At 40.7% G+C, this 23,431-nt stretch overlaps 1 protein-coding gene across 4 annotated transcripts in view; it reads right to left on the reverse strand.

The window, feature by feature from the left end:
• The window catches only part of NRG1 (neuregulin 1), a 1,043,202-nt gene that overhangs the window by 157,828 nt on the left and 861,943 nt on the right, over positions 1–23,431 (reverse strand). For all 4 annotated transcript variants that reach the window (XM_040994206.1, XM_040994211.1, XM_040994212.1 and 1 more), the window contains exon 2: positions 6,418–6,595. In XM_040994206.1, coding sequence (XP_040850140.1) covers positions 6,418–6,595 — 178 coding nt within the window. The remainder of the gene's footprint in view (positions 1–6,417; positions 6,596–23,431) is intronic.

Below are 23,431 nucleotides of genomic sequence, written 5' to 3' on the forward strand. Positions count from 1 at the left end.
GATAGAACTAAACTTTACTGGTATATTTTGGATGGTATTCTAAGAAAGAGACTTTTTCTGCATCAAAAGAAAAAAGGATGGGGGGACTAGTGCTGTGGCGTAATAGGCTAAGCCTCCTCCTGTACTGCTGGTATATAATACAGGTGCTGGTTTGCATCCCAGCTGCCCCACTTCCCATCCAGTTCCCTGCTTGTGGCCTGGGAAAGCAGTTGAGGATGGCCCAAACCTTGGGAGACTGTGCCCACATGGGAGACTGGGAGGAAGCTCCTGGCTCCTGGCTTCGATCAGCCATTTGGAGAGTGAACCAAAAGATGGAAGTTTCTCTGTGTCAATTCTGTCTCTCAAATAAAAATAAAATAAAGTTTTTAAAAACTTTTTAAAAAATGGATAGAATGTTCTTTGAACGAGGTTTTCTCTTTGAAGTCTGGACAGCCACCTGCCAAGCACACTCTTAGAGCAGAATCTCTAGGCAGAAGATTAAATCAAATCAATGGTTTTTGCTATTTCTTCCCTAGAATTCTATTTGAAATGAAAACTTCAATCAGAACCTTATACCCAAAAATATAGAATATTGGTTCAGTTCGAAGTGGATGTCATTCTTCTTTTATAATTAGACAGAAATTAGGGTTCTCCAGGAACACAACTCTCAAGTCACTCATGAAGAGAGTCGCTAGGGCCCTATGGCACTGGGATTTACCCGGGAAGAGCTCAAAGCTTTGATTTCTAGAGTAGAGCCAGAATAAAGACAAACAGCCAGAACTTGGTTCAAAATCCTATACTGCAACAGGCCATCAACTACTATCTAGAGTAAGACAGTAAAACCTGGAAAAATCATCAATTCCCATGCAATCATCAATTTCACCTTTTTTGCTCCTCATTTGATGAGTTTTCTGGAGACTTGGGAAAAAGACCTGGTTAATACAATGGAACTTGAGTTTCTAAAAGTTAACTGGAGTATTTTAAAACAATGTTTGTAAAGCAGTAAGCTCCCAATCAGTGTTGGCTATCACAATTACATTTCACATTCTTGAAATATCTGGATCTCTATAATAAACACGGATTACATTTAAAATAAGGAAAACAATGACACATTAAAGTAAATTAAGAGTTCTAAATGCTTTTTTCCTTTTTTTTTTTTTTTTTTTGAAAAAGCAAACTTTGGCTTTCTTGTTTTTAAGTAAGCATTCATTTATGAGTTTTATTCTTGGTTCCAGCTGTTTTTCTTACTTAGCTTACATAGTTTATAGGCTAAGGGGATTGTAACTGCATATGGGAAAGATCTCCACAGTTAGTACAATTCCATTTCTCTGATGCAAAATATAGGCCACAGGCCTCAGCACTGTACCCAGTGCCTCCTGGGTATCACCATTTTCTACATAAGGAAATCGAGACCTGTCTTGCTTATGAAGTTCAAGTGACTTGCCAGAAGCATCCAGCTAATATGATAAGGGTAGGTGTGGGAAGAACAACACAAAGCCTGCATTCATGACAAAGGAGAAGTAATTATTTAACATTTTCTATAATTTGAAGAAATCAGAATCATCCAACCAACCAAAAAATATGCAAGAGTGGAAATGAAGAGACAAGGCAAAAGGGGTTTGTGACACCCACCAAGGTAGGAAGTCAACCCTTCCTCGTTAATGTGGAACAGATATTTAAATGAAGTCCACTGGACAGCCCTGAAATATGACTGTGTCACACACCCAGATCTTTGACCAGTTTCCTTAATCAAAATCATCCACCAGACGAAAAAAACAAAAACAAAGGGATAAGCAGATATATAACACGAGGGTGGTTTCCGTGTCTTTTAATTGTTCCCACACATTACTTAGCCAAATAAAACAAACAACGGCTCAGATGTGAGCTCAAAAACCATAGGAAGGACATGAAGGAATGTAGTTTGTTGGTCGGAGCAGAAATGAAAGAGGGATAGGATTTAGAAAATAATTGAAATTGCATATTGGTGTGAAATCTTTTCATGCCACTAAGGGATTAAAAGGAAATTGTGGCTGCTATGAAGAATCTACATCATAAAATGTGAAAAAGAAACCTAGACTCATGACTGGAAAACAGTCAATGTTTCATTGAAAAGAATCCCAGAGAACTCTTTAAAACCTCACACTAAAATTCACCGGTGCTTCCTTGATCTGAGCCGCAAAGGTGAAACTAAGTAATGCCTAATTAACCACGGCAGAACATAGACAGTCTTCATTTTCAGGGTACCGATCGCTTTTTTTTTTTTTCGATTCATTTATTTTTATTGGAAAGTCAGATTGTAAATCTGAGTAGGACAGACTGAGAAAAAGATCTTCCGTCTGCTGGTTTACACCCCAGTGGCCCCAAATAGCTGGAAGTGAGTCAATCCTAAGCCAGGAGTCAGGCACTTGTTCCAGGTGCAGGGTCCCAAGGCTTTGGGCCATCCTCAACTTCTCTGCCACAAGCTGGGTAGGAAGTAGATGATCCCGGATATGAACCAGCACCCATATGGGATCCTGGCACATGCAAGGCGAGGACTATAGCCACTAGGCTACAACGCTGGGCCCACTGATAGCTTTTTGTTAAAAATGGTTTTGTCTTTTTTTTTTTTTACATTTAAAAATATTTTATTTTGTATTATGACATAGTTCCATAGGCTCTGGGGTTGCCCGTGCCCTTCCCCAAGGTCCATGCTCCCTCACCCCCTTTAATCTCCCCTCTACAATGGATGTTTTACAATGGATGTCCTTCATGGACAGTCGCAAGTCCATCACGCTGTTATTGAGGTATTTTCCTACAATATGGGCATGGATATTGCCAGAGAGTCCATCATCTTACTGTCCATCAATTCGTTCACTGGGAATCTATCTTTGGTCTGTATGCATACAGACATACAGCACTTTTTCTCCATATCTGAACGTATCAGTCCCCGCTACACTTCCATTATTTATTCCCTAAAATATAGAACCAGTGAGCACAGCCCACAGCAGGGTGAAAATAATAAATTTTCATCAACATAATGGTAACAAATAGGGCCCCGCACATTGGCTCAGTGTCTAAATCTTTGCCTTGCAAGATCTTTCTCTCTGTCAAATCTGAATTTCCAATAAAAATAAATAATGATTCTTTAAAAATATTTAAATAATAATAGTATTCATTATACCTATAATGACAAGATACAATGAACAAAAAATACTGTATTGACTGTAGACTCTATGGGACATATTACCTTCAAAATAACAAAAAAATATGATCATGCTATTAAAAAAGTACAATTTCATAAGTGACAAAATACCCAATTCTGAAAACCCATAAGTTTACCAAGCCACTGCCCACCCTACGCAAAATGCATCTTCTTTTCAGATCAAGTGTGTTAAAAACTTTCCGAGGAGTAACTTTCTGACACATAATATGAATAAATTCTACCCCATTTAATTCCTTCCAGCAAGGCTATTGTTTTAAAAGAAGCAATTTCTGAATATTGGCCTTCCCAATCTAATGGGATCTTATTAACACATAGATAGTGTTCTTGGCTGTCCAGATCCATAAAGCTAAAACAAAAATGCCTTTTTGAATGCTAACTATACTTTACATGTCATCAAAACCATGTAACAATTAATTTACTTTCTTTATATATAACTTTCCTTTTCAAAGATTGTTCTGGTGAGTTCATTTTCTCTTTTTAATTCACTGTATCTATCCAACTTCATTTGCTTGCCTTCATGTATCATCAGAATAAAGGTTTGTTGTCTTAACATCTTTCTTCTGCTCTTTCGGGCAGAGGCACGGAACCTTTCCTGCCAAGGGTCATTTGGGTATTCACAACACAATTCACAGGCCCTATAAAATTACCAGCTTAAAGTTTTGCTGCAGTGGATTTATTGGACTTCCTGTCCTTCCCGCAGTTACCTTGGCAGAGCCAGACTGAATGGTTTACTGGACCAGATGTTCCCCATCCTGGCCCTAGATGAATCTCCACCCCATGTCTTCCCCTTCTCCATCACTAATCATCTCTGGGATCCCAGAGATGTTGGATGTAAGACTGAACTATGTCATGTCTATGCAAACATATGACACATCTGAACATAGACAACACACTACATCGTTTTGATTTCTCCATTCTCATGACCTAAGTCTTTCAGGAGCACTTAAGTACTAGATATCATTCGACAGCCACCATGAAATAAATGGGACACTACCCTGCAATGTGAGGTACTCAAAGCTTCTTACTAGTATAATGAAGGAAAACAAACTACAAACCCAAATCTATTCCATCCAGCAATAACAGAGGGTATTTTTTCTTACTGAACTTCTCTCTAAGGCTCATACTTATCTCTTTATTTCAGTGGTATATCTCCTACTTCTCATGTGTCCTCAATTATTGACAATGATGTTTTCCATTTTTAAAAAAGGAACAAGAAATAAGATTTGTACATTAGTTGAATTTCAAACTAGCTGTGTGACTTAAAGCAAAGCATAACACCTTTGAATGCTCAATTTCCAAATCTGCAAAATCACTGAATTTAGGAGCCAGTGTTGTAGTGAGGCAGGTAAAGCAAGTGCGGGTGACACCTGCATCCAATGCGGGCAACTGTTCAAGTCCCAGATGCTCCTCTTCCAATTCAGCTCCCTGCTCATCAACTTGGGATACGCAGCAGAAGCTGGTCCAAATGCTTGGGCCCCTGCCATCTGGAAGACCAGGATGAAGCTCCTGGCTTCTAGCTTTCATCTAAGTCATCTCTCTGTTGCAGCCAAATGGGGAGAACAGCTTAAGATAGAAAATATCTCCATCTCTGCAACTCTTACTTTCAAATGACAAATGCATAATTTTTTTTTAAATGAGACTGAACAATATTGACTGTTCAGCAGCCCTATCATATATTGGAATGCTATCCTTTTTAAAAAAAGATTTATTTTATTTTTATTGGAAAGGCATATATACAGAAAGGAGGAGAGACAGAGAGGAAGATCTTCCATCCAATGATTCACTCCCCAAGTGGCCACAACAGCTGGAGCTGAACCAATCCGAAACCAGGAACCCGGAGCCTCCTCTGGGTCTCCCATATGAGTTCAGGGTCCCAAGGCTTTGGACTGTCCTCAACTGCTTTCCCAGGCCACAAGTAGGGAGCTGCATGGGAAGTGGGGCTGCTGGGATTAGAACTGGCACCCATATGGGATCCCTGTGTGTTCAAGGCAAGGACTTTACCTCACCAGGCCCTGGAATGCTATCTTTTTAACAAAGAGTAGATTATAACTGAAAATACCCTATCTTTACACAGCTTTGCATTTTTTTTTAATATTTGAAGTACCACCTGTTGCAGACAGTAATACCTACCTGTCTTCTCCCTCTTCATTATCCATCCAAATCAACACATTTCGCTGACCCACTCAAAAATACGAGGGTATCAGTGTAGTGAAACCAAGAACATAAGAAAAAAAAACTCAGAGTTATCAGAGCAATTAAATGCTTTGATAAGGTTAGATTAAGTTCTCATTATAATTACTCTGTCCTCAGTTTTTCACAAATGCTACACGTCCTATCAAGCAAATGTAAGAGGAGTTCCTGCTGCTGCTGCTTCCCTCATCACGCCTGGGTTTTTACTGGCACTGTGAGGTATGAGTGAGGAAAGCAGCACCGTTGATGTTTTCCATTGCACATGTCACCATGATGGAAGGACTGCTTCCAAGCAGAAGCCCAACATACCCCACTCTTTTCTTGAACTTTAAAAAAAATGTAGTTGGATATTTGATGAAACAATTGTTAAATGGGAAACAAAAGCAGAGAAGGTAGAGATAATAAAGCCACATCATTTTTAGGTACAGAACACACAACTCCTGCAGGAAGCCCTTCCAATTATGGGCATGCTCTGGAGTGGAGGGAAACCTAAGATTCTTTCTGCTTATGATATCCAAATGTTTTACTTTGCTATTATACTAATGCAGCTTCACAGAACTAGCGATTAAAAATTCTCCCCGGATATAATTATACGCTTTAACCTCTTGTTGGCGAACATTCCAAATCCATTTGATTACATTCCAACTGTTTGTATCTGTGTAGGTGTGTAGTGAGCTTCATAATTGAGTTAGGGTTTCGATGGCATGAGACAGTGGTACTCTAAACAACATGTTTTTTATTGAAAGCTCAGTTATATGTAGCAGCTGCCAATAATGCTCTTCCTTGCTCCCTTCCATTTCTCCCTGATTCCTACAGTTCTTTCTCTATCCACTGTTTCCTTTCTTCCTCCAGATGTCTTAGAATGAGGAACTCCAAATCCTTTCTTACATGATGATGATGATGATGCAATTTCCAGTCCTTGAAAATGATTGAAAATATTTTCCTATGCTGCATGCCATGCTTGGCAATGGTAAACTCATCCAAGGAATCTAAGTATCTATAGTATCCCGGAGCTAGATGCAGACCCTGCTATGCATTATACTTACCCTGGCTTTTTTTGAATCTTGATGTTCTGTGGTTTATTTTTTCGGTTTAATTCATTCCCATTCTTGAACCACTTGAATCTGAGAGACGAGTATTCTGAACTGGTTTCACACCGAAGCACTAGTTTGGAGCCCGCAGCTGACTCCTGGCTTTTCATCTCTTTTAGTCGGGGAGGTAAGGCTAAGAAAAGGAAAAGAAAGGGAAAACATGTTGTGGTCACACCAGGCCGTCTTTCGAAGAGAAACACATTAATTTGGAGTAAGCCTGATCGAGACACCATTCCTAAAAGTTATACTCGAGAGAGAAGGGGGAAAAAAATTAAATGAGTGAGCCAAAATGGGTCTCAACTTGGAAAAAAATAAAATGCCCAAATAAAACATATATTCAGGAAAAAAGGGGAGAAGGGAGAGCTAGACTATATAATTATTTCTGAGGCAAATTCTAGGTAGTTACTTCACATCTCCCTCTGTTATTATATTAAGAATTCCAAACATTGATAATTTTAAAGAATCAAAAGCCTGCGCTATCACCAGCATTATTTTTAAGTCTTATGCCTCAAATAGCTATGTATCTCAGTTCTCTGAATAGACAAGAAAGCATCACACTATTCATAAAACTGAGAAGTTCAACCTTAGAGATAAGCAAATGACTAACTTGGAAGTTAGGGCTCATTTCACTCTCCTTTGTCATCAGAGGTGGCCCAAAAAAGGAAAGAAAACCCCAGAGGTCTTAACAATTGGCTCTTTTTGTCTGGACAGAAACAGACAACCATGCTTTTTTTTTATCGAACTTACAGTTGCTATGACCATTCCAGATGACCACTACCCTTTCATGAGTTTTCGGGGGCAGAGGTGAAAGGAGAGTGCAGAAAGCAACTGTAAGTGCTTGGGTCACTCTTAACTCTGCTCCAGGTTGCCACATCCTGCTAACCAACACCGTGGGAAGCAGCAAGTGAAAGCCCAAGTGTATGGGAGACCAGGATGGAGCTGCTAGTCCCTGGCTCCACTCTGGTCCAACCTCAGCTATTGTGGGATCTGAGGAGTGAACCAGTGGATGGAAGACTTCTCTCTCTATTTCTCCTTCTCTTTTCTGTCATTCTGCCTTTCAAATAAGTATGCATTTTAAAATATTTTTTTAAAAAAATAATGATGAACAAGTTTTCTTCTGCACACACAATTGTACTTAAGTGCCAACATTGCAGAAGGGGAAAGCTCAGCAACTATTTCCCCTGCAAAAGCCAACTACAAAATCCATTTCTGCCCCAGCTCAGGAATTCACAGGAAATCCCAGACAACAGACCAGGAAAATAAGACTGAGCCTCAAGGATCTGCTGCATAATTACTCCCTGAGTAAATGAACCAAGACTCCAAGGACAGCAAACAGAGTATCTCAGCCATGTGCAGGAAAGGGACCACCTCTCCCACCCAGGGTCTTGATTTTCCTCCAATTCCATCCTTACCACCAAATCAAAACAAAAAAACAACAAACAACAACAACAAAATCCGCCAAGAACACATCTATACGGCTTGCAGTAAGTTACAGCAGAAACGCTTTGAATGCTTAGATTTTTAGCACGGCTTCTACAATCGCACATCCTCGCTTTATGTATCCAGAGAGGTGAAGAAGTCTGCAGTAAATGTGGTCGACACCCTGGCCAGTCAGGAAACTCACTTCGGCTCTTCCTTGCCTTTGATACCTGATGATTCTGTCTAGTTCTTTTTTGTTGTTTTCTGACGGCTTGATAAAAAGATTTATTTCCTGAAGAGCTCTCAAAACGTCTCTTTGTGAGGTAGCACATGAGTCTCTGCTTTGGAGGTTTATTAAACAGACTGAATTTTCATCTCTCTACGAGAGTGCATTTATATTTTTATTAACTCCTTAAATTGGTTTTTAAAGGTATGAGTCTGATAAGGGGTTTTTAAAGAAAAAATCGGTCGCAGCTAAATGGCATCAAAGAAGCTAGCTTACAAATACTAAGAAAAAATAATTTGCCTCATTATTTTAGATGTAGGCTAGAAGAACAAGCTTGACTTTCTTCTTCTTCTGGATTTTACCTCCATCTTGGGCATAACCAAAACTCAAAGTTCGCGCCTTTGCTGCTCAGCCAACTGTCCCAAAGTCTCAGGATCTCACACCCTTATTAACAACTCCACACACTCACTCAGCAACAAAATCTACCCAACTTTCTTTTCTTTGGATAAACATTTATCATAAATCAGTCTGTATCTCTTTTTCTGTCATTTTCTGTCATTTTTTCCTTATTGTCACTTTTTTGTTCTCTCACCTTGTCTTCCTCTTCCTCTCCATTTGACGATTTTAAATCATAACTCTTGATTTCAAATAAGAGGATATAATCAGACACATTCAAATGGAGTGATATTCTATTTTCAAAAAATGATCCAGGCTTGAAAAATGTCAATATGTGAGATCAAAAAAGGAAAAGAGCTATCAAACTGATCTGGATTATAGGAAGTTAAAATCATTAACAGATATGACAAACAAAGCAATATATAGCTATCAATAATTCTGTTATGAAAAAATTGCTACGCATGACATTACTGAATCATTTATAAAATATGAATAAACTTATCAAATCAAAATTAAATGTCTTATGTGTGGTCATTGTACTGGGTCACACAGAGCAATCTCCTTAGGGCTAGGTTGTGATTGAGCAAATAAACCTACCACTTACAACACTGGCGTCATATATGGACACTGGGTCATGTGTCCTGTCTGCTACACTTCGGATTCAGCTCCCTGCTAATGGCCTGGCAGCAGCAAAAGAACATGACCCACCCCATACCCAGGTGGGAGTCCCACGTGCAACTCCTGGCCCCTAGCCTCAGCAAGTCCCAACCACTGGGAAAGTAAATTAGAAAATGGAAGTTCTCTCTGTCTCTCCTTCTCCCTTTGTAACTCTGACTTCAATCAATAAATCTTTTAAAAGAAAGAATCTCAGGCCTTGTGCAGTAGCCTAACGGCTAAGGTCCTCACCTTGTGTGTGCCAGGATCCCATATGGGCACCGGTTCAGATCCTGGCTACTCCACCTCCCATCCAGCTCCCTGCTTGTGGCCTGGGAAAGCATCTGAGGATGACCCAAAGCCTTGGGACCCCGAACCCACGTGGGAGACCTGGGAGAGGCTCCTGGCTCCTGACTTAAGATTGGCTCAGCTCCAGCTGTTGCAGCCACTTGGGGAGTAAATCATTGGACAAAAGATCTTTCTCTTTGTCTCTCCTCCTGTCTGTATATCTGACTTTCCAATAAAAATAAAATGAATCTTAAAAAAAAAGAAAGAAACCCCCTGTTGTCAGGACACATCACTTGAATAATTCAAGGGTGAAACATCGCAATATTTCTAACTAAACTTCAGATGATTCAGCCGATGGAGAATAAATGCCTACAGTAACGTGAACCCTCAAACAGAAAGGGAAAGAATGGAAACTTTGGTTTCTCTGCTTTCTCACCTTCCTCATCTGATTTTTTTTTTTTTACTTTTAAATGAAAGGCCCAGGGTTTAGTAAGTACTATTATTATTTGGTGGTGGTGGTGATTAGAGAGGAAGTCTGAAAGGAAGAGACAGAAGAGCGCTAATCCACTGGTTCACTCTGCAAATGGCCACAGTAGGAGGACTGGGACAGAGTCAAAGCCAGAGCGAGGAAAGCAATGCAGGTGGGTGGCAGGAACCCAGCTCCTTGAGCCCTCAACGCTACCTCCCAGAGCCTGGACTGGCACCAACCCCAAAGCTAGTGCTAAAGCCCAGGGTATTCTGATGCCAGATGCAGGCATATTTCCACTAGCAGCTATGTCTTGCCCACCCTAAGTACCTACAGAATCATGTTGGGGCTTGCAGTTAAATTCTTGCAAATATTTCAATTAGAATATACAATTTGAATTAATTAATAAGCTGTTGACACTGGGTGAAGAATATTGTAATGAAACCCTCAGATGCTTCAACCTCACACCCATGACTTTGAAGCTGCAATCCCATCACGTCCTTTGGTGGGAGGAACCCAATCACTTGTCTGGCAAATCAACATTTATCCTTCCCTTTGGTTCATCTGCTAAGATCCCTTGCTTGCAGAGATGATCTTCACTCCAACAAGACAAAGGTTCCTCTTCACTCAAATGCATGCTCCTTATACGTATTCTTATGTACAAGTGTTTATCAAGGCTGTGGGAGTCAGGCAAGTCTCCTTGACTAGCTCCAAACTACCCAAAATAGAAAAGCTCCCAACTGCTCAATGCTGCACCCACAGAAGTTCACTGTGACACGGACACTGCTGTGTCCTTTGGGGTGACATTTGTGATACCAGAATCTCCGGCTTCTTAAAGAACAGCTGCCTGGAGACATTAAGTCAAAGTCCTCCTTAGCACAGAGTTACCAATCTGTGCACCACCAGCAGAGCTGCACACGGACATCCCTGGCCTGTGAGAGCCCTGAGGACAGAGAGGAACCCCACAAGGTCCTCGTTCACTTAGGAGTTCAAAGTTCAAATCCAGGAACCTTAGCAACAATACAAGTCTTTCTCTTCTTGGTTGCTACACTGCTAGGTAGAACAGATTCACAGACTGTATATAAAAATACAAATGAATATTTAATCTTGTGTAGCTTGCATGATTTTTTCTCTTCTATCCATAATGAGCTGATTTTCAAAAAAGCAAATTTCCTTTTGTGAGAAATTGTAAAATAGCTATGTTTACAAAAAAAAATTGAAACAGACACATGTTACTCAGCCAGTTTACTCACACAAAATAAAACTTCAGTTATTTCATTAGAAAAAACTAGTCTACCAACTACGAAAAAATGATTTTTTGAGAGACAGAAAGAGAGCAAGAGGGAGAGTATGCACCCCATGTACTTGTTCACCCCTCAAATACCCACAACGGCTGTGATGGGCCTGAACCCATGCGAAGGGCTCAAATGCAAAGCTGATCTGATCTCCCACACAGGTGGCTGCAATCCAATCAGTGCTGCCTTCCAGAGTCTGTAGTAGCAAGGAGTTGGAGTCAGGAGCTGGGACCAGGATCAAACCCAGGCAGCCTGATGGAGACGTGAAGCCTAACCTACATTGTCTGCAAGAATGAATTCCTAAGGCCACGATTAGTTCCTAAACCGGTGTCAAACAGTTTTAAACTGAATACTTATATTTTAAAACTACAGAAAACTTCTTACTTGCCATTGGGTTCTTAACTAAAAACATGGTTGAAGGCAGAGTCAGTGCTGGGGGATGCTTTAAGAACAGCGGGTGTTCTGAGGAGCCCAGAAACGCTGCACTCAGTTTTTGCTTTCAGTGTGATTCCAGGGAGGAAGAGGTTCCACGCTCTGGAACAACTTAAGGACAGAGCAAGTTTTAAGCAGTTTCTGTCTAAATCTCTTTACAACTTGCCTGACTTGAGTATAAACATATCCACACCCTTAGAAACACAGCAGAGACAGTTTAAACTGGAAAAAAAAGAAACTCAAAAATCCACAGAGGAACGCCATACACTTTATAGATGATTCTTTAATAATATTTTTTTATGGGCTTCAAGTGTTTTAAAGCATTTTAAGAGATCACAAAGACACTCTTAAGTCTATCTGAATGTAATTGGCTGAACTGGGTATAGTGACAAAGCCCAATTTTGTACTTTTCATATTTGATACATCATACCATAAAAAAATATAGACAAAAAAACGTGATGGCAATCCAAAACCTCTTATCTTATGTTTTGACCACACGAAAAACTCAAGGTAATATGTTTGTTTGCTCCAGTCACCTAAAGAGTGAAGAAATATTTGACTGAAGTAGATTTGCAAAAACAAGAATCATTCATCCAAGCAACCTTCTTGTTTTAATCATTCACTGTGGTCTTGTTCAAATACCTTCAGTGCTGCTACATCCAGTATTGCACTGTGCTGCGACAACTCAGGAACTCATTTTAACATGTGTCTGCTGCGGAGACAAGCTGATAGCGCCGGACACCACACAAGCTGTTATTTCTCTTTTCTGAAGGATCTGACGTTGCAAAGTAAACTCCTATTATTACTCTCTTTTCTGTTTCAAGAGCCTCAAAATCTTGAGTCCATTTACCAAGAAATCTGCACATTATTATGAAATAACTGCCATTTCAGCTGCAATCACAAGGACATCTGAATCACAACAATGTCCCCCTTAGTTGAGACTTGCAAAATTCAGCCATCTCACAGGTGCAGGTCTTGCAGGGAAAGTATGTGAGCAGCAATTATGGGAGTTAACAAAAGTCACATGAAAATCATTCATCAGCCCTCTATTCAGGCTGCTCTTTTACTTTTCTTCTAAAGACTTACTTTTATTGGAAAGGCAGATAAGATTTATAGAGAGGAGAGTCAGAAAGATCTTCCATCCGCTGGCTCACTCCCCAGGTGGCCCCAAATGGTTGGAGTTGAGCCAATCTGAAGCCAGGAGCCAGGAGCTTCCTCTGGGTCTCCCATGTAAGTGCAGGGTCCTAAGGCCTTGGGCCATCTTCGACTGCTTTCCCAGGCCACAAACAGAGAACTGGATGGGAAGTGGAGCAGCTGGGACACGAACTGGTATCCACATGGGATCCTGGTGTTTACAAGAGGACTTACCTATGGAACCGTCATGCTGGGCCCTCAGGATGGTCTTTTTAAAACAAGTCAGACTAGAGGTGAGTAAATTACTAAGAAAAGACTCCAAAACCTCTTCTCCAGTCATGTTTCTCCCCCACAGCACTATCTCCTGAATAAGATCACGGTCTCACCCAGAGAAGATCAAGTTTATGCTCTGCTATCTGGTTTTCTCTTCTGCATTCACTATAAAAAGGTAAGAAGGAGCTTATCAGATTACAATGTGTACATGCAGCTGTACCAAGGCAGCAGCTTCTGGTGGCCACAGGATTCCAGAAGGCACCCGGGTTTTAATCCCCTGCTGCTGGGACAGTGCAGACGAGAACCACAGAGTGCTCACATGGAGAACCACCCTTCAAGGTGCCTGCCTATGTCACAATGGGTTTATCGCCCCGTGCTCCTACTGAACCATGCTTCCAACATGAAGTAGGCAGGGATCCTGGTAGGCTAAGATGGGGTGATTTGTCCCTGCCTATTTAGGAAAGACTATTTTGAAAAATAGAACAAACACATAGGTACCAAATGCCACAAGAGTGAACAGTATTGTATCTCACTCTGATGTTCATTGAAATGTGTTAAAACCCCACGTGAGGACAAAGCTACCAAAGCATCTTAGCAAATCAACATGCTTCTTTCAAGATGCAAAGGTAACACAGCATGACAGTGGCCATTGGAAAAAAAAATCACCGCACCCCTGCCAGCACCTGGAAGGTGTTCAACACATCTGCCTAATGAATGATGTCATCACGGCTACCCCCAGTCACTTCTCACTCGGGGCATAAAGAAGATCCACAAGCTCCATTCCAGCCTACCAGCTCACAGGGTAGAAATTTTCCCTAACTGATGTGATACTAATTTCATTTGAGATAGGTTTATACATTTGCTTCTCGCCATTCACAGACAGGGTGTTTTTTTCCCCTTATGTTATATATTCCGGACATATGCACCTTTAAACTGTCAACCAAACAGAAGCTGAAAAGTACATAGTTACTGAAAATTTGATGTATTTGTATTTGTTTTATTTTCTGTCCTGATGTGTTTATTGCTTCAGTGTGCACATTAGCATGTGTCTGATGTGTTAATATTTCATTTTTCCTTTGTTCACACTGAACTACATTTAATTACCTGCTGTCACTAAAACACTCATTTTATTTGCAGAAGGAATATATTCACAGGTTCTAAGCTGGATAAATTCCCAGGTAAGATGAGTTAGCACTTCATTACAAGTAGCTTTAAACAATGACAATGATGTGGAAACTTTTAAACAAGGCGTATAAACTAACCAAGTACCCAATGAACTTCACATACTCATTCCTCATAACCCAGAATATTGCTCACGTAACCTGTTAAAACTTGTTCCTTTATGAGGAAGAAAAAAATAGCAGAGCTAATTATGAAATAAATGTGTCCTTTCTGGACCTTTCCACTCTGCTTTTTTGCTAGTTAGGCAAGTCTGTGTTCCTTGTCACTGTGGCTTTCTTAACTTTTCCTTTTTGTTCACAGATAACTTATTAAATTGAATGACATGAAAACACTCATTGGGATAAAACAAGGTTTCTTCATTCACTGAGACCTATCGCTTCAAACCCATTAGGTCACAAGTTTCCAATTCGGTGAATATTCTAATGGCACAAGATTTATTGTAAATACACTTCTCATTGCTCAATTTCAGTTCTTACAGGTGTCCCTCAGGACAATGGACACAATGGGTAGGGTTCCTACTCTGCTTACTATGGTTTCTTTCATTTTGACTTTCTGAGCTCAGGAAAGTGTGTCTACCCTTTATGTTATAAGTCAGATCCACAGACAACCTAACTTCTGAGTCTTCAGTCCCACGAGAAAGATCAAGAATGGCGAGTTTCCAGTCTTAGGGTTAACAGTGAAATTAATTTATCCAAGAAGTAGAAAATGATCAGAGTGAAATTCAACCCACTGTTGGTAGTCTGAAAACCCTTGTTATATTGCTGATCACCTAAAGTCTTCAAACTTTGTAGCCAACAGAACGAACAATAAGGCCACTACACTTTCCCATTCAGTTCTTTCAAGTCAAATTGTGTGATCTGAACCAATGCTCTTTGCTTTCAGACTGCACACAGAAAGAAATCACAATAAGAACTAGAATTTGTGACTTCCCTAATTCTGTGATAAAAAAACAAAAGCTGAAAGTAAACTTTTCACTTTTGAAACTGAAAGTAAACTACACTCTTGAGACAATCCTCTGGCTCTAGCTTGCAAGAATATTTTCAATCCACATGATTCAAAGAAGTCAAAATGCAGTTTCCTTAGCCTGTCAAGGTGTGTGTTCATTTCCTCCCCAGAAATACCGGCAGTTGCCAGAAATATACTTTGTTTGTTTTATTTAGAAAGACGGTTAATTAGATTCTTTGCTAATAGCTTACAGCCCATGAATTTCAATTACAAAACCCAGTACATCATATTCTACACTTCTGCCTATTCTGTCTTTGACAGTCTCAACTAAGAATGGAAAATCAGGAAACTCAAGTTACGGTGCTTGAGTCTGTGGGACGAATCAGTCTCAACATTCCTCAGAAAACACCTGCCATATTTATTTCCACACAGTTGTGAACATTCTGCTACAAAAAGGTACTGAAACCATTTTGCATGGTTTTAAAAATTCAACGTTAATTTAATAATGATCAAAAAGTCCAAAGGTATTCAAATCTATAAATGCATCTGGTACAAAGTACCTAATTAACACCCCCCAAAAATTGCATATAGCTTTGGCCATTCCCCAGAATGAAAGAAAACAAGCAGCTGGGAACAATCAAGGGGTCACTCCCATGTTCAAAGGAAAAGGCAGCCAGTGGAAAGTCATAGACTAAACAGTATAGAATTCTAAAGACTGACAAAAAGAAGGCCGAGAAAGAAAAGAAGGCCGAGAAAGAAAAGCCATGGGTCTTTAAAATCATGAAATCCTGCAAAGAGCAAAAGCATTCTTGTTGAATCACTCAATAATTTGTGGAAAATCCTTGAAGCATGAAGCAAGTAAAGTTTTACAATAAGAAAGGAAATGAAGTTTTGCACAATGAGAAACACAATTCACAAAGTTCTTATTCTGGAAGGCCATGCAGGAAACAACTCAGGCAGCAGTACTTAGGAGAAAAGGCAGGGGCTTTGCAACCAAGCAGACCCTGTTTCTACTTCCAGTTTTCCCACCTACCCCTCGGTGTTTTGCCTGTGTATGAGCTTCATCTTCCTCATCAGCAAGATGAGGTCACATTGCACAGGGCAAAGGAAGAGCATCCAAGCACCAAGAAGGGAATTCAGGGTAGCAACCAGCAAGTACCACCTTCAATAACAGCTACAACTTCACCTTCCCACCTGCTAATGGCAGATGCATAAGGAATTAGTTAAATCCGTGGATAGAATGGATCATCCTTAGTTTCCTTTAAAGAATTCATGGTTAGATTGTTTAAAGTTACTTCCCCAAAAGGCACCTTTCACAATCAGCAACCTGCCCTGGGCTCACTTACAGGGCATTTTATACATTACCAACCATCTAGCCTCCTGTGTACAAAGCATTTCCCTCCATTGTCTCATTTCAGCACTAACAGGTGTATTTGAGGTGGTAAAATCTTGAGTTCAGCCTGCAGGTTAGCGGGCAGTACTGTGTCACTGTTAATTTCTCAGATTTGGCCATCATTCCACAGTGGGTTGAGCTTGTACCTGTGACACCAACATCTTATATTCAAGCTCTGGTTTGAGTCTTGGTTGCTCTTCTTTCAAGTAATTCCCTGCTAATGTGCCTGGGAGAAGAATGGAACTTGGTCCAACTAGTCAGACCCCTGCCAAGCACACATCAGAGTCTAGGAGTTGCTTGAGTTCAGGGCTCCTGGCTTTGACCTAGTCCAGACCTGGCCACTGCTGTCATTTAGGGAATAAACCAGTGGAAAGAAGACATCTTTCTCTGTCAACTCGGCCTTTCAAACAAACAAAAACATCTTTTAAAACATTCTGAGATTTAATCACAGATGGGATCTATCTTTGAAAGCCTTCCATAAATCCAAAATTATTGTCTTCAAACTCAAGATGACAGTCCAATCACACATCTTTTGGAAAGAAAATGTCTCTCTTCTGCATTCCTATCAACCCATTTTACTATTCCATCTAACACATTTTTAAAACATTGTGTTTGTTTTACCCAGGAGAGACAGCGTTCCTGGAAGTCAGAGGCTTTTGTGTTTTGATGCATCTTTTCTCCTGGTTAACTAGCACAGTGCTCAGTGTCTACTGAATAGAATGAATAAATGAATAAAAAAAAAGTTCATCTATGCATCTAATATGGCACATGAAATGGGCCACTGGTTTAAATGCGGAAAGGTTCATCTCAAAACACTCTAAGTAACTTTTGATAAGAGCTGCTATCTTTGCTAGTCATATATATTAAGCCAGTTTATGAAGAGTGCTGAGAGAATTAGTGGAAGCATATGTAACATTAAAAAAAAAACTATAATGGATTTCAATTTTGGCCTCAAAGCAAACACAACACTTAATTCCGTTTTTGCATTAGTTTTTGACATCAATTTGCACTGATGTTTTGAACAGAACATGGTCTGTTCTTGGCCAGTTACATTAGATTATTCTGTATTGAGCTATACAAACTGCTGATATCTAAGTAGCTCCCTCACTGTGGTTCATTCATACACAGATAACTGGCATCATCCTCTTAGACATCGTTCAGTTTGCATTCATTCAGCAAATGCTATCGGGCATCTTTTTTATGGTTGCCCCTTGTTAACTACTGGGCTCACAGACACGAGTAAGATGAACAAGTTCCGTATTTGGCAGAGTAGATGGAAAATCTATGAAGCCATTGGACGATAATCTGACCTGAAAAATAAATCCTTCACCTTTTTAATCCAAGAGCATTAAAAACTGTCTAGGTAACTGTATGTCTTCTCCTTAAGGAACAGAACTATTTTTTTTTTTTTTTACTTATACTGAGACTTTGAGGATTGACCACTAAATCCATACACAGCCAACGAATACCAATCAACGGAACACTAACTACTTAATTATTTTGTTCTGAAAGCATTTGCAAAAACAATTAGGATTTCTTTCTATGAATTACACTGCATTGTACTTTGTCACAATTTTAGCACTTTAGGATTACATATAAATAGGAGGTATACTGATTAAATTTCAAGTTTAATTCTTACTGTGCCATATACTAGTTATTTCACTTAGGAAACTTACTAGTCTTCTTTAAATCTTAAATTCTTAAGATGCGAAATGTAGGAGAACCTATCTCACAGGGCTGTTTAAAGGATTAAATAAGATACTGCACTTAAAGTACATAGTAGTCAGTATGTGTCACACTCCAAGTATTCCACAAATGTTGGGAACAATTCTTACTGCCCTGTCACTTAAGTCCTTGGTAAATTTTAGCAATTTACAAAGCCTTGCAAATTAATGTGAATTTTCTTTTTTCACTTAACTGCCCACTTGCTAAAATCAGAGGTGGTTGTTCTGGCGCAGAAGGTGAGTTCCAGGTACTCTGTTTTCCAACCAGCTTCTTGCTACCCTGTGTGCTCTGGGAGACAGCAGGCATGGCTCCGTTCTTTGGCCACTGCCACCCACATCAGCCATGAAGGCGTTCCTGGATCCTTCCTTCTGGCTCTGCCTTGGCTACTGCAGTCATTGGGGAGTGACCAGCTGATGGGGGAGAGGTCTCTCTCTCTCAATTCCTCTCTCCCTCTATCTCTTTTGCCCTTCCTTCCAAACAAATAAAAAATGAACCAACAGTAAAATAAATAAAAATCTTAGCCAGTGATAGACTACTCATTCCAGGGGCAGGTAAAATACCATCAGGAAAAAGCTTCTCAATCCTCATCCCCTTGAGAAGAGGAGTTTATGCTGGATTATTCCAGTGTACTCAATGTAATCATGTGGATGCTTAAAGGAAGACCGTCTTTCCTTGGTGTACTTAAAGGAAAAGAGTCAGAGATGTGGTGTTGCCGGCTTTGAGGTCAGGAGGTGACCTGAGCCAAGGCAGCCTCCAGAAGTCTAAACAGCAGGAAAACAAATTCTCTCCTAGAGCCTCCCAAAACCTCATACTCACTCGATTTTATCCCATCAAGACTTAGAATGCCCTCCAGCTTTGTGGTGCAACATGTTTTGCTTTTTAAATTTAAAATTTATCTATGTTTATTGGAAAGGCAGATCTTACAGAGAGAAAGAAAGACAAAGAGAGAAAGATCTTCTGTCCACTGGCTAACACACCAAGTGGTCTCAACAGCCCGAGCTGAACTGATCCGAAGCCAGGAAATTCTTTCAGGTCTTCCACATGAGTGCTGAGACCCAAGGCTTTGAGCCATCCTCAACTGCTTTCCCAGGCCACAAGCAAGGAGATGGATGGAAAGTAAAGCAGCCGGGACACAAACCTGAGCTCATATGTGATCCTGGTATTTACAAGGTGAAGATTTAGCCACTGCACCATCATGTAGGACCCTGTGGTGCAGCATGTTTAAGCTTCAGCCTGCGATGTCAGTGTTCTGGGTGCTGACCTTGGGTACTGATTCCAGTCCCAGCTGCTTCACCTCTGAACCAGCCCTGCTAATGGCCTGAGAAAAGCAGCAGAAGATAGCTCAATTGTTTCAGTCTCTGTAACCTACCCCATAGACCTGGATGAAGTTTTTTATTGCTAGCTTTGGCCTGGCCTGGTTCTGGCTGTTGCAGCCATCTGGGGAGTAAATAGGCGACTGGATGATACTACTTTGCCTGTGTGTCTTACACTCTTGCTGTAACTCTGACTTTCAAATGAAAATAAATAAATAAATGCATCTTTAAAACAAGTTAACATATAGAACTACAAACTACAAAAACACACGGGCCTTGTGGCATGGTGGATTACACCACCATCTGGGATGCCTGCACCTCTTATCAGACTGCTAGCATCAAGTCCTGCCTCTGCTACCAATCAGGCTTCCTGCTAAAGCACATTCAATGGGTCAGCAGGTGATGGATCAAGCACTGGGCTGCCAGACAGAAATCCTGACTTGTGCCTTCTGCCTGGTCATTCCTGGCTGCTGCAAGCAGTTGGGGATTACTCTAGCAAACGGGAGATCACTCTCTATTTTAATCTCTCTCTACCTATCACTGTGCTGTCAAATAAATTTTAAAATTGAGTTACTGGGGCCCGGCGCGGTGGCGCAAATGGTTAAAGGTCCTCGCCTCGCACGCCCGGGATCCCATATGGGCGCCGGTTCTAATCCCAGCAGCCCCGCTTCCCTTCCAGCTCCCTGCCTGTGGCCTGGGAAAAGCAGTCGAGGACGGCCCAAAGCTTTGGGAACCTGCACCCGCGTGGGAGACCCGGAAGAGGCTCCTGGCTTCGGACCGGCATAGCATTGGCCGTTGCGCTCACTTGGGGAGTGAATCATCGGATGGAAGATCTTCCTCTCTGTCTCTCCTCTCTGTATATCCGCCTTTCCAATGAAAAAATAATAAAAATAAATCTTTAAAAAAAAATTGAGTTACTGTAAGCCTCCAAGCTTATGGCATTTGTTATAGGAGAAACAAAAAAATTTAACAATGCAATCAAAAAAAATCAATTGTGCAAATTTTCTAATATTAGCACTTGCCCAAGAAATTATCCCAGGAAATAACATATAGAGCCTTGGTATATAAAAAGAGAATCTGGCGTTGAGGTAGAAGCAGTAACTATACAGACATCACTTCACCTGCATGTTCTTTCATTCAGCGCCCAGGAAAGAGCTCCATCACCCAGAAGGATCAGAGCCCCCAAGGAACGAAAGCGGCACAGCAGAGAAGTCAGATCAGAAGTGACGCTCATGCCAGGGACTGACCACAGGTCGTCCAGATCCAAACCAACACCTGCTCTCTCAGGCCTCAGCTCACAAAAGGGAACACATCTCAGATCACCTCCCAGTGCTGCGAAGCTCCAGGGTGTTAAAGAACTATCCAATGTGTACAAAGTTTCAGGAAGTCACAAGGACTTACTGACCTCACTCACACAGTGATTGACAGTGACTGGCATCCCCATGGCAACAAACACCAGAACAAAGCACTTTCAGAAAAATCTTGCAGGCTTTTTGTTTCAAGAACCTGAGCTAAAATATTGATAGGAATGTGCTCAAATTGGACAGAAAGGGCAACAAAATAAAGCACTTTTAAAACTTTTCATTTACCTTATTTATATTTATTTCCATTTCAAAGGCAGAGAGCTAGAGAGAGAGATTTTCCATCTGCTGGTTCACTCCTCCGTTATAACAGCAGGATCTTGGCCAGGCTGGTCAAGAGCAGAGTGTTCAAGCGAGGAGCAGGGATCCAAGCACTTGAACTATCACCAGTTGCCTTCCAGGATGCACATTAGCAGGAAGGAAATGGGGCTGCGACTCCACCCCAAGCACTCTAATATGACACGTGGGAATCCCAAACATCATGCCTGTGTTTTGCTTATCATTATTATTGTTTTTTTTAAGATTTCTTATTTGAAAGGCAGAGTAACAGGGGAAAGCGACAAACAGAAAGAGGATTTCTATTTGCCAGTTCATTCTCCAAATGATTATAACAGCCATTAGCTGAGCCAGGCTGAAGCCCAGCGCCTAGAATTTCACTTGGGTTTCCCATTTGGGTGGCAACATAAGAGGCATTTTAACAGGGAGCTGGATGGGAAGCTGAGACTCTAAAAAGTGCTCAAAAATGGGATGCTGGTGACACAAGCAGCAGCTTAATCCACTGCCACAAGACCAGTCCGCTGCTGAGTACCAACAGCAGCAACTTACTTCCACCAAACACTTTGTCCCAAATGTGCTATTTCTCTAATGACTTTACTATATAGATAACAGTATATGCCTTGGTTTTTAAAAAAAATCATCATCATCTGGGGCCCAGTGCAGTAGCCTGGTGGCTAAAGTCCTTGCCCTGAACACACAGGGATCCCATATGGGCGCTGGTTCTGCTCCCAGCAGCCCCACTTCCCATCCAGCTCCCTGCTTGTGGCCTGGGAAAGCAGTCAAGGACAGTCCAAAGCCTTGGGACCCTGCACCCACGTGGGAGATCCAGACGAAGCCCCAGGCTCCCGGCTTCAGATTGGCTCAACTCCAGTCATTGTGGCCGCTTGGGGAGTGAATCATTGGATGGAAGATCTTTCTCTCTGTCTCTCTTCCTCTCTGTATATCTGACTTTGCAATAAAAATAAATAAATCCTTTTTAAAAAACTATCATCTGTACATATTAAATTACCATTTAATTAACAGAAGAATTCCAAAAAGATCTTCAGAAAAATTCTTTACAAATTCCCATTATATTCACTTCTGGGTTGATTTTTAATACATCTCCTGACTCATTTCTGTTTCAATGTAGATGCAAAGATTACAGATATTATTTCTTGCATGCCTTTGATATAGCTCAGATAACATGAAAACACCATGGAATAAGATCAAAATTATGCAGCAAATCTATTACACAACGAGTGGCAGGAGATGGTGGTGAGTTTACGAGTGTAATGAAAGCCCTCTCTCTGTCTCCCTCTTCCTGTCACTCTTTTGAATAAGTAAAAGAAAACAGATCTCTGAATTTTTGGGGGGAGTGAAAGCTAGAGACTTGAAAAATCAATTATTCTAATTATCCCACAGCTAGACCCATGCCACCATTTCTAGGTGTTAGGAAAGGAAGGCTATTCTGCAGGTAAGAGTAAATAATAATTTCATAATATTTAAACAGCTGATTTAAAGCACATGGTGTTACATGAAAACTGCAGAGTAGCACTTAAGTGTTCTTACCACACACAAAAATGACAACTATGTGATAACGTGCAAGTAGAGTTAACTTGTTTTTTCCACCAGGTATTCCTATTTTGAATCTCAAGCTGAATGCCATAAATACTTGCAATTTTCCCTATCAAAAAAATACAAAGTGAATTTGAAAAATAAAGTACATTATATTAATCAAGAACACAGTTATTTTTGGAGCATTCAAATGAAGTTTGCTTAAAAAAAGGTCCTTTCTATTCTTCCGAGCTACGTAAAGAAAGAATCAAATCACTTTGGGCGTGTGCTTTCCAGAAGACGAGCCTACACCAGTGTTCTGATGTGAATGACTACCTTGGCAAACGAGAGTTGGAAGCAATCCATGGTACAACATCTGCTCATTCTTGGATCTACTTTAACTCTCGACAGGACGTGCAGGTCCTGCTTTGGTGTTACCCTTCAGTCACAAGAATCCTACCTCTAAATGTTCTCACATTTTTATCTCCTTCTATCGCAACCAAAGAGGATTAACGCCCAGGAGAATCTGATCCAGCACAGAGCTCTCCTCGGAAATCCAAACCTTAATCATGCTGCCTATGTCAGAAATGGCGCAAACATTCATTCTGTTAACAGAGCTAAAATACTGCCTCCTTGGGGCTGGTGTGGTGACTCAACA

This window comes from Ochotona curzoniae, unplaced genomic scaffold, assembly GCF_017591425.1.
Source record: "Ochotona curzoniae isolate NIBS_2020 unplaced genomic scaffold, NIBS_Ocur_1.0 contig_899, whole genome shotgun sequence".
Lineage (NCBI taxonomy): Eukaryota > Metazoa > Chordata > Mammalia > Lagomorpha > Ochotonidae > Ochotona > Ochotona curzoniae.